The sequence below is a fragment of the Aspergillus affinis genome (assembly GCF_023601865.1).
Source record: "Aspergillus affinis strain CMG 70 chromosome Unknown NODE_61_length_193485_cov_92_287067, whole genome shotgun sequence".
Taxonomy (NCBI): domain Eukaryota; kingdom Fungi; phylum Ascomycota; class Eurotiomycetes; order Eurotiales; family Aspergillaceae; genus Aspergillus; species Aspergillus affinis.
This window is the reverse complement of record NW_026515842.1, coordinates 29,777-41,988: the sequence shown is the minus strand read 5'-3', so window position 1 is coordinate 41,988 and position 12,212 is coordinate 29,777. Positions and strand designations below refer to the sequence as shown.

The window sequence follows — 12,212 nt, the reverse complement described above, 5'->3', positions numbered from 1 at the left end:
CTACATATTCTCTGCCTCATCCTGTGCCATGTTGTGTGCCGCGTTGATTCTGGTCGAAAGGCGAAAGATGTTTGACTCAAACCACTGGTAGACCGACTGATCTTTCGCGAATATGGCCCCTTTCGCTGCATCTAAACAACTTGCGTACTCCGTAACATAGATTAGACGCAGTTCGATAAGCCATGAGGTTTGATAGCTGTCACTGTGCACCTCCAGGCAGCTACCCTCGGATTTGTAGTATGGTATTCCCCAATTCTTGAGGATTCTACTAACTTTAAAGAGGCCCTCCCGACACACAGCCAGATCCATGAGTAAACCCTTATCACGAACCTCAAGTATCACCCCCCCAAAAACCACATCACCCAAGCCTCTCTGACGTAGAAACTCAATCGGACTCAGGTTGCCAACATCGATCATCGCTCGCACAGTCTGAAAAGGTCAGCTACCAAACGAACAGTAGAGCGAAAACAGCAGGCTCACATCCAAGGTGGGCAAAGGGTGCCGAGTTCTCAAATCACCAAACATAGTTGGTGCCTCCATGTTTGGATACAGTAGGCACAGTAGAGATGGATAAGATTGAAGTTCTGTGTCTCGGAAAGCGGTATGACTATAGCCCGGTAGTCTGGTTTCTTATGAGAAATGGTAAACCTTTGCGTGGAGGAAGCGGGCAGTATAATTGTAGGTAGGTTTCTGAAGCCAATCGCTCACCTTATTTTTATTTTTATTTTTTTTTAAGCTAAGAAATCAACAGTAGATACCGAGCTTATAATATGATGTATCGTAATTAAATTAACAACATAAATAAATTAGCAAGGTAGGATAAAAATGTGATACATGGTGTAAGACTATAAAGGTTATCCTTACTAGTACAACCCTGTAATTTCCTAGGGGCATCTAGTAACAAGAAAAGTGTTAATTTATTTTCCTTTAGTGAGTGTCACAACGGCTGCAGTCAAGAGTTCGAAACGTGCATGCGTTTATGAATACTAATAGGATACACAATTATCTCCTCGGCCCCCAACAGGTAGTACATAACTAGAGTGGCGTCTATCCATCCCTCCTTGGTTTCTTAGTCCTGCTTACCTGCCTGCCAATATGCTCTCCTGACAACTTGCTCCTACTCAAATTTCAGCAATTTTCGCAACGTCATTTCCGGGATCTACAGAGCAAGAATTCAATTCATCCTTTTTGCCTGTTCAGTTGAAGCTAGAAAAATACATAAAAAGTGAGAGTCACCAACCTTCGCGAAATCAGATCCACGTCTTTGAGCATTGACAACATGTACTACAAAATTGTCTTTACTCCGGCATCAGTGGATTGATAGGCTACATAATTGGTGGGAGGATGTTTCTGCGCCTTCTAGGCTGAGCGAAATGGCGCACCGTTTGTGTGATGATTATAGCTTGCCATACAATTCACGTTCTGTATCCATCTATCACCATCCGAGTCCCGAGTTGCAACGGCTGATTGGTAATTGAAGAAGAACTCCCTATAATATATATGTGACTGTAGCTGACAATATCTAGACACAATTCTATCTGATGACGTACGTACACGGGACTTTGTGGTTAAAAGAGATGAGTTGGTTGTTTTTTTGGAATACTGCGACCAACAAACTTTATCTGGCTCCCATGAAGTGTCCTAGGAGGTCCTCACTCTACTTCTAATCCTTCGGGGTATTTCGTCTTTGCCAGAAATCAAGGTAATATATTCTTCAGATGACCAGGCCCCAGTTCTGGCACTTAAACTGAATATCAATTTTCCGGTAGCGCTCTGTGAACAGTTCCTGCGATATCGTCAGGAACAAGATACTGGACTGGAAGACGATCATAGAACCTGAAGTTCTGACCCTCTTTTAAGACAATAATCTATGTATTTTCTGCTCGCTGGGGTCCCGTATGCACGATACCAATCAGTTCAGCTGATCGGGCATGAACAAAATCTGCGCTAATAGCAGGGATAACCTGTGATGTGACACCCTCAAAGTTCATAGTGACAGCTTCGCTTTCCTCTAAATTCACATTTCTTCCTGTCTTTTCTTTAACCTTTGCCTCCAGTGCTGCTTTATCGTACGCAATATTGCTCACTTGGAGCCTTTGATTGGATAGATCGGCTATAATTCGTGCTGCGTAGGAAGGGAATCTATAACACATAGGATTATTAGTAGAAAGATATAATCCCATTATCAGTATTCAGGCGTAAATGTGTTTTTACCGTTGTTCTTTCACCGGCTCCTAGTCTCACTCGGTTCGTTTATTCTTTCACCTTGCTCGCTATATCACGACGATTAAGGCTGGCATGAGTTGAACGTACCGGGATCGCAGAGCAGGATTAGGCAGCTATCTAAAACAGTCACATGACACGAAAGAGAAGTGAGACAAGAAGAAAGAACCAATTGAGCAAGTGATATCAAGCCCTTCCATACTGAGTAACGTGTCGTCAGTAATGTATCTTTCTATTTGCAAAGGGTCGTTGTACGAGCCCGGGGGTAATAAGGGGACAAGAGGGCAAGAGGGCAGATGGGCAAGAGGGAAATGAAGGAGAATCGAAGGAGCTATGTAAGCTGTCAGACAGAAGGACTGAAATAAACCTTTGAATTTTAAACCGGGCTAGATGAACAGAGTCTGTGATCATATGGGGGTTCAATGAAGCAACTCAGGTAACGATCGACTACAAGAGCAAGGTAGTTATGTTGAGTTCTTTGTTTGAAATTGCCAAGGAAAACTTTGTCTTCTTGCGAATTGTGTCCAAGCGTGCACATGCATCAATAGCAGAGCTCTGTAAATGACCCTGGTTCAATCACTCGCATACTATACCTGGAGAGCCGGTTGTATATATATTGCGCCGACACTGCCGTTTTCCTGGGTCAAACTTGTGAAGTACGATTAAAACCGAACAAGCCCTTTTTCTAGCATTTGATTCCTATAATACCCATCATGAGCACGTCATACTACCTGGACTACACGGATCAGGAGTTAGAATCAGTGCTTCAACAGCTCGATGGTCTTCCTCCGAGTGATGATATTTTTAACCCTGACTTTGGCCCTTCATTTGGTCGGGAATCATATAATATTGATAATACCTCAAAATATGAAATCACTTCTGCATCAGTGATTGACTCTAGAATTTGCACTCCATTATTAACAGCCAGCCCCAGCTACACGTCAATCCCTGAGCTGCAGAGAGAAATCAAAACCCCTAAAGAAAGGTTAGCAAATTCCGAAAGTACAGCACCTTATTGACTAACAAATACTGACTCTTCCTTTCCCAGGGTGGTTGTGATAGAAAGGTAATTTATAAGCCCGCTAGTTCACATGGAAAACGCTAAAGTTCACAAATAGCACGGTGAAATCCGTAAAATATTATCTGCTAAAGCTCCATCCGTATATAAGTAGAGTGAGGGAGATATTAAAGAGTCTGAGAGATTCACGCATGCCGGAAACGGAGTTACAGCCTACTTATAATTAGGATAGAAATACCGTTGTTCGAACAATTGTTCTGGTGAGCCCGCCGAGAAGCGAGCATCTATACTATGTATAATGGTCCCTGCCTGTAATAATATTTTGATAGCGGACGCAAAACAACTTGACAAAATGATAAAGTGGCTAACTGCGCTGTATTGAGAAATGATTAAGACACCTCTTAATGTATGTAGATTCTAAAGGGAGAATTTAGAATAGAAATCTGAAGATTGTTGTACCGAATATTAGATAAAAGACATAAGAGGTTGGCAGTGTTCATGTCCTCAAGTAACACTGGAGAATTCGACAGTAATTTGTGGCAACTTGATCCTAATGTATCATTCTTTGCGTGTACGAGCCCCTTTTCATAATTTCCCTCTCTGTATTTATCTTTTAGGATTTCAGCATAGCCTAGACTATAGATACCTAAGCCATATGTGTTAAATTATATGTTAGGCACTAAGTCAGAAAATAATAGCATCATTCCCCAATAGGCTAGTTTGTTCAACATAGTAGATTATTTATATCATGAGTTTGTCGCAAGCTTTAGGATTTACGACTAGACTTTGACATATATTATGTTAAAAGCTCTGCTTGACAAGACATCTTGAAATGACACCGAGCAAAAAAGACTTGGCCTGTTACCAATGCCGCATGAGCAAGGTTAGGGTGAGTTCATTCAAGCTTCTAAAAAATACACTGGCAGCTAATATAGACAGTGCTCTAAATGCTTTCCTTGTGATAGATGTATACACCGGGAAACTACATGTACCCCCCGACCAGTCACTATAACATACCCGTCCATGCCAGACTTGTCCAACGAATCCAGACAGTGTATTAGACCGGATCAGTTAGTGGAATCAGACACTTCAGTTAAATTGGACGGGTCTATGACTCTTTCAATTCTCAATATTGATGGGCCAGCAGAGGCCGCCAAAGTGATTTTAATCAGAGCGCATATGACACCGATTTATATGCAATCCTTGAGGCGGTTCTATTATAAGCTCACTAGCGACACAATAGAAACCCTAGTGAGAACGCATAGAGTGTTCTTCAGAGAAGGCTCTGAAACATGGCATCAAGAATTTCGATCAGCGTTAAAAAACTATGTCTACCTGACAAGATACTATGCAGCTCAAACTTCAGAATGGGACTGTACTGAGGATATATCTAAGAGTATCAATCCGGCGATTTCTGACCTATTTTATTCTCCTTCACCGTTGCAGATTGGTTGACATGATCCTTGTTTGGTAACTAACTGAATTTTATGATTACCTCATCTAATCAAATTATTTATTTCTTTATTTCTCTTATTAAGCTGAAAATTTAAGTTCGATCTGGACACTTTCCCTCCTCCTCTCCAAATTACATTAATCAGTAAGGAGGAGGTAGGATAAATTGAGTGAATAGAAAATTGTTAAAACGCATGATATAATATAGCATACAAACTGACAGTATTACATTCTATTCGGCAGCCTGTAGGTAACTACTCTTTAGTGGTAGTTTCCGTCTAGCTGCTAGAACTTGTTCGAAGGTAATTAGGTCAAAACGAACATCTGTCGACTTTGGCAGCAGATTCCTACGACAATCCAACTGCAAATTATCAATGCTGAACATACAACGCAAAAAGTCACTCGAAGAAAACATTCGGCAAGAAATCCTCTTATATCCAGGCGAGGACATTCCCTATACGTTCAGGGTATGGGCTTATCCGTAACATAAACCAAGTCATCCACTAATCCCCCTGGAGTCATGTGGAAATTGACCGAGACCGGAATGATGTACATGGCTGAATCCAGGTTTTTAATAGTTCTACCAGACGGAAAGTGCCACACAGCATATCGCCAGCCCTGAACGAGAATGAGCAGAAGGGTAAAGATTTGAGTGTCTGTTGAAGTGATACTAACCTTCTCTATTCTCAGGTGTCTAACAAGTAGGGGTGTAACGAATATTCGACGTCAGCCGATATATTCGACGATATATTCGATCGAATAAGTTTTCGAATACGATATTCGATACCTAATCAATCTCGAATAAAATGTTGAATACGATATTCGACACCCCTGTCAGGTCGAATACATTATTCGAAGATATTTGACATATTTGATGTTCGCTTATATGACTAAAAACTATCTCTAATTGGCTGATCTTGTGGGGAAAGCTTTGATATTTGTATTTTTTATAGCTATATATATGCACTATGCTGTATATATATTTATATATATCCCATATTAAGTGGCTCAGTTCAACAGTTGTTAAGTTGCGAACTTGTGAATAGCTTCATTTTTCTATTATAATTTCAGGATTATCTTGCTGATCTTGAAAGACAGAATACTATTGACTATTCTCTATATGTACTATCCATTAACATTAACATCCTCATTGTATCAGCTGTCATTGAGTGTCGCCAAATACCAATAACATCTCTTCCTTTACTGAACAGCCGTTCCACTGAGACCTCGGAAGCTGGAATAGCAAGATAATCCCGCGCAGCAGCAGCCATTCGAGGATAATCAGCCTGATTAACCCTCCACCAATTATATAGCCAGTTTGTATCTTCTGTATTATCTTCATTCACATGAGGAAGACTGAAGTATCGATCAATATCAGACATTTGTGATTGAGGTTCTGGTTGCAATCGTTTCAATAAGCCGGATGTAGTTGAATTGGATGCTTTCAACGTTAGCAGAGATCGTATCGTAGAATGATTAACCTCTACTTCAGCAGCAGTATACTACTCCTTGCCGTTGGTAGTCTCAAATGCTTTTTCAAGCCTAGAGAATAGCCAGTTATTATAAAATAAGAATAGAACACTAGCAATAAATGCAAAAGAGCCTGTCACGCTAGCTGTTACCGTTGCAGTTACTGACCAGAAGCCCGCTTGCTGTGTGTATATATTGATAATTGTATTAATAAATCCCATTACCGAGTTGATCAGTACTGGTCTACCACAGCTCTCAGTATTCTCTCAAAACTCTGACCTGCTTAGGGTACTCACAAGAAGATCTTTCGAGCAAGCCAAACGTAGTTATCTCTTCTGCGGTAGTATAGCCAGCCAGTACCACAGAGGCCTAATACACAACACACGGCAGCAACTGCAAGAAGGGAAACGTTCTGCACAGCATAAAATACCGATTCACCGATATTACTTTTTGCCGCAGTGGTCTTGAGTGATTTGGAAGCTCGGAGTGAAGCAAATGTACTTGGAAATACAAGATATCCAGCAAAGAGAATCCAAGAAAATGAAGCCGCCAAGATACTATCAAGCAGTGGGATTTTCTCCATGTCAAGAAGCATTTTCACATAAAGCGTGGGCGAGATAGATCTTTCATTGTCAATGGATCTTTTCCAACTTGAGGGGACTAATGAGGAGAACGATCGAAATATATGAAACATTTGCGGTCGCCACATATTTCTTAAAAGGGGCTGAATTAGAAGCACGTTAAAAAGTAGAAAATGAATATAAGTAGGAGTTGAGCACTAAATAAGTCTTATCTGTTCTTAAGGTGAAAATATGTTCTATGCCCCATCTTATATAATAGACGGGGCAGGCTAGACAAGACCTAAGCTCTGGGCCGTAACGGCATGAATGATGAGGAATGATGACAACCAAGATCCTAGTAGATCCCTTGTCCTTTGTTTAGCATCAGTACGGTACCTTATCGATTCATCTGCAGATCACCCCCTTTCTTAACATAAAGATACCCGGATCCCGTTAGTCACCTTGTCTTTGTCAGACTTCAAGCTCACATTTAATATTAAGTTTTGCATCACAGTAATGTTTGTTACTAGGAAAATATTAGCTTAAGGACATCAATTAAGAAGAATAACCAACTTACTTCCAGTCTTCCGAGGAAAGCATATATGCAAAAGGATTCTCGGTATCAGAAAAGGTTCCAGTGAGTAGAAAGTAACCGCAGTCACTGACTCCCATTCCTCCCATAGTCCAATCACGGTCTCTAGGGCATGAAGGCTGTCCTGAAAGTATTGACCGAAAGACATGTTGACATAATGAAGGGGAAAATTTAATATCACAGTCATTATGAGCGGCTGCTGCAAATACTAATTTCACATCCTTGCCTTCTTTAGACTGGCTTGATTCTTCATAGTGGAAGTCAGAAGACTTCTTAGAATGAGCACCCGTTGAGCGGCTTAGAGAAATAGCTCCATTAAAGTCACAAGCCCTATCTACCGCCGATCCAGCATCGGTTGCTTTGAATGTAGACCCCCACGGTTTGACATATGGCGATAAAGGGGCTTTGGTAGCGCATAGTATACTTGTGAGGGATGCCATATGAGGATCTAGTGCCTTGGAAGGTTCTGTAGATGATGTTGGTTGCCTTGTCTGAGATAGGGTGCCGGAAGTAATGGGGCCTATCTGTGATTCTGTAGACACGCGTGTATGTGTTGAGTGTAAAGTTGTACCAATAGATATTGTTGAAACTGTACTCATGTGGTTGTTGTCTAAAGCGCAGGCAAGATATACTGATTTGCCTTCGGTAGTGGTGCTGATATCGTATTGTGTCTTCCCGCACGTACACAAGCTATATATACCGGTGGGAAGCACACCGGCGTTGTTAGCGAAAAGACTATCATATTCCGCTGTTAGTAGTCTGACTGACGGATAATAGTCGAGTCGAACTCACGATGTGATATGGCAGTTTTGTGGCACCGAAGGGCTTGACCCAGAGGAGCTTGACACAGTAGCGCCGGGCACAGTAGCGCCGGGCACAGGAGAGCTTGAAACAGCAGAGCTTGAAACAGCAGAGCTTGAAACAGCAGAGCTTGAAACAGAAGAGCCTGGCAGGATAATGCTAACTGGAGCATTACAGTGCATGTTCGTGTCCACAGCCTGGACAGACAGGTCTCCTGCTAGGAATACGCAAAAGAAGTAGCAAATCAGGGAATACATGATGTTCAAGGTGTCAGAAAAAAAAGATCAATAAATTACCACGTATGTGGAGCTGGGCTTGGTATATATATAGTATTGAAAGGGCGCTGTCTCTTGCGGCATGAATGCCCGCGTTAGAGTGAATTTTCTCTATGCCAAGTACTTAAAGCCCTAGTTATCAAGCCAATTGTCTGACCTTTCATTTCACTCTTATGTCGGCAATATGTTTGGTTTGCTCACTGTACTGGTACATTTGCTCGCGACCACAACCGAAGCTGCAGGAATGGAGCATCTGGGTAGTATTTTCATACGCAACAACTTAGAAACCTACCTATATCTGTGGTCTGTTCAGAAGAACGATGGACCACTGTACACTATCAACCCCAAGGCTGAGGATTATCAAGAATCATGGAAGCCAACTATCGAAGACACTGGTATATCACTCAAGATAGCTACCGAGAACGATAAAAGGGATGTTCTTCAGTTCGAATATAGCATACTACACTCCATACTATACTGGGACCTATCATCTATCAATCTAAAGGGTGACTCGGAAATCGTTCGCCGTGGCTTCTCTGCAACACCGGACATTCATGATTGTGCAGCTGTTAAATGCAACCCAGGTGATGAGAAATGCCCCGATGTCTACCAAAAGCCCGATGATGACCATGCAGTCCGTGGGTGTCCTGCCAACGTCAGTATCGTGTTGAATATCGGAGTAGAAATGAGGAACGACTGGTACATGTGTTAGCAGATGATCTATTTGTCTCATTTCTAAGAGCTGGCTTACGGATACTATTTGGGTAGCGAATGAAGATATGTGTAGCGTCAGAATAACAATTTCCAATACACTGAATAAAAAAATAAACCCATATTTGCATATATATATCGGGGCATTACACTGCCTAAAGTGACAACTAAGGCTAGAGCCGAATATAAGAAAATGAGGATAAACATTCAAGAAGACAAAAAGATAATCTGTAGCTAGCTCACTGTCTATGTCCCGCGCCTAGGGTGATTGAGCGTCAACATATTCAAGTTAAAGAAAAGTAGATGGCCGGTCTCTTGAATTATCTCCTCACCTGTATCTTCCAGCGGATAGCGACATGTAGGGGGTCTCATATAAAGTAGGTTGCTCGATAAACCGGGGTCTACACCCATAAGGGTGTTGGGCTTCAGGTCCCGGAAGATCCTGCCCACGATCTTCTTTTCAGGATGTGATAGGTCCCTGTATGTGGTTGGGCTGAACTTATGTTTCCACACGGGAGGGCCGAAACTCCCGCGAGAGATCAGGCAAAGGATGTTGGGATCTTTGTTGCCAACCTCGTCCACGATAATATCCCAGTAGTTTCCTTTGTTGAGTTGCTCCAGGTCATGCCGGATCTCTGTACGGGTAGGGGCCTTTGTCCCTTCAGGGACTGTGCCGAGGATTTCAGCTTCTATATCCCCTCTATGGTTTCTGATCTGTGCCAGCTTGTACTGCGCCAGCCTCAATCCCAATTTGGAGAGCTCGCTTTTCTTAGAGAACGCCTGTAGGGCCCGAAAGGCCCCATAGGCAGTGTCGTATGGAGCATCGAGGTGTTGCGACTGTAGGCGTAACTCGCGGAGAGATGCCTTGATCGTCAGCAGAGCTTCGGGCGAACCGATTTTGATTGCCAGCTCGACCAGTTCGCTGGCACGCTGCAGTCCGATGGGATTATTTCCTCTGTGTGAAGGTATATCGGCCAGATCACTGACAGTTCTCCATATCTTATCACCACATTGATTTTTCGCCCCGATCCCCATGTAGTAGCCTTCAAGAATCTGCACCTTATTTTGTACAGGAAGGAATTGTCGGGGCATGTCAAGAACCTGTTCCGTGGCCTGGGCAGCTTTAAAGTCTGCGAGCATCTCTTGTACCAAGTCGGCTCGGAACTCTCGGGGTACTGGTTGGGACACGTCCCCTCCGGCTGCTCGAAGTCGGATAGTCCAGACTAGCCAATTCACATTTGGTGCCCACGTGCGCACCTTGGCCGGGCTGCGCTCCCAGGGCATAGTCAGACTGTGTTGCTCGTGGAGCAAATGCGTAATGCAGCTCTCAATCCTATCGCAGTTACGGCACTGATTGTGGTCGAAAGTCGAAAGCATCAGCGGCTCACCTGGATCGTATTCGTAGTGGATAATCTTTCCAGCAGACGGTTGCACCTCAACTAATGACCATCGATCATACTCCTTGATTATTATCAGAGGTCGGCGGCGCTGTGTATGTGATAGTCTACCCAGCTCATGGAGTTTGCCAATCCACAACCCGGACGATTCTCCAGAATGAACAAGCTTCTGTACAAAATACTCCATCACCAGTTCGGATATCACCTCACCCGGGTATATGAGGTCATCCAACATTGCTCTAAGGTGTTGGCCATCGAACTCCCCCCATGCACACCGAAAGCGCTCTGTGGGTAAGATCCAACCAAGCGAAACCTCCTCACCACGCATCAGTGCCAATCCGGCGTTCTGCATCGCCTGAGCAAATGAAAAGACCTCTGCTCTGTCCCAAATCATCATATCCCCGTCCGTATTTTCAAACGCCTGATTCGGTTGGAGATCAGCTTGCTGGGCATACGGGCCTGGTCCATTGTTCTGTGCTTCATGCGCTGTCGGTGTCCTCGCTGTTGGGACAGGTGTAGCGGCCATAGAATCGAAGTGGGCTCTCTGTGACGATTGTTCAGGGGCGAGAGCTCCGCTTCCAAAAGGGAAATCATCTCCAAACACGTCGAAAGCAAGTTTCATTGCCTCAGCGTTGGACATCATTCCCTCATCGTTGGGAAATATTTCCCAGAGGCTTGGCCCATTATCAGGCAGCGGTGACACGTAACCTGCTGTCTCTAGAGACCTATGAACTTCGTATGTCATCAGAGTTAGAACGATAAGCAGTAGACAGGGCTCAGAACGTACAGTTGCTGAGGGCTCTAGAAATGTCATTCTCTTCGGGCTGATCAAAGGGATTATGCCCATCAGGCGCCGTAGGGCGGGATCCCTGTCGCTCCAGTCGACCTTCGTGATTACCAGCGTTGTGGTCGGCAATACCGAGTGTATTTTGTCCCTGATCATTGCTGGAGGAGCTGTCTTGAGCGTCTTCATGAGGTGCGTCAGAAATATTTTGTAACCCAGCGGACTCGGTTCTCTCAGGTGAGTCAGGGCCACCGGTACCATAATCTTGTTCACTGTCGTAATTACTACTGCTCTGGTCCGTATTGTCCGAGATACTTGGTTCCGGTACATCGCCAGTAGACATTTCTCGGCAGTTCCTCATCGGTCTCCGGGCTTTTTTCACGACAGTAGGTCTCCTTCCCATTCCGGATGCAGGTTGACGAGCTGGTGTAGTTTGTAGCGGAGAATTGGATGTTGCGCCAGAGTCCGCGAACTCGGGGTGAATAGTCTGTATAAGTGACCGGAAGGCCTCGGCCAGCTCATGCTAGTCACGCATTTAGGAACAGAGCAATTGAAAGCGGGCGCGTACCTACCAATGCTGACAATATGTTGTCCCTTCTCTCAGGGCTCAGGGAGGGCAGAGTCTCCTCAATCACACGATGCAAGGCTTTCTGTTTCCATGTCTGAATATATGTATATCAAGGACCTTATCATACCTACCAGTTTCTCATCCATCTGTTTGACTTCCAGACTAATCATGATGTTGCCTCAACGGGGTTCATTACGAAGGAGAGTGAAATAATTCTGGAATGCAGGTTTGAAGTGGGGAATAGGTGAACCTTCGGGATCTGGCAACTCTTTGTCACATACTTCGAGCGAACAAAGAGTTATTTTCTGTGGGCTTTTTGAACTGCCAAGCCCGTTCTTCTACTACCTACGTTGTGTGTTGT

At 43.8% G+C, this 12,212-nt stretch overlaps 3 protein-coding genes across 3 annotated transcripts; 1 reads left to right on the top strand and 2 right to left on the bottom strand.

Moving 5' to 3' along the window:
- Nucleotides 1-540, bottom strand: KD926_008966 (uncharacterized protein; the record flags this gene model as incomplete). Its single annotated transcript, XM_053101555.1, has 2 exons — nucleotides 1-429; nucleotides 481-540. 2 exons carry the CDS (start codon nucleotides 538-540, stop codon nucleotides 1-3), a joined length of 489 nt encoding a protein of 162 aa, XP_052954846.1.
- Nucleotides 541-8,575: 8,035 nt separating this feature from the next.
- On the top strand, nucleotides 8,576-9,103 carry KD926_008965 (uncharacterized protein; the record flags this gene model as incomplete). Its single annotated transcript, XM_053101554.1, has 1 exon — nucleotides 8,576-9,103. The coding sequence occupies one exon, from the start codon at nucleotides 8,576-8,578 to the stop codon at nucleotides 9,101-9,103; it is 528 nt and encodes a 175-aa protein (XP_052954845.1).
- Nucleotides 9,104-9,348: 245 nt separating this feature from the next.
- KD926_008964 (uncharacterized protein) lies at nucleotides 9,349-12,021 on the bottom strand (the record flags this gene model as incomplete). Its single annotated transcript, XM_053101553.1, has 4 exons — nucleotides 9,349-11,231; nucleotides 11,287-11,806; nucleotides 11,856-11,933; nucleotides 11,983-12,021. The coding sequence occupies 4 exons, from the start codon at nucleotides 12,019-12,021 to the stop codon at nucleotides 9,349-9,351; spliced, it is 2,520 nt and encodes an 839-aa protein (XP_052954844.1).
- Nucleotides 12,022-12,212: the final 191 nt, after the last annotated feature.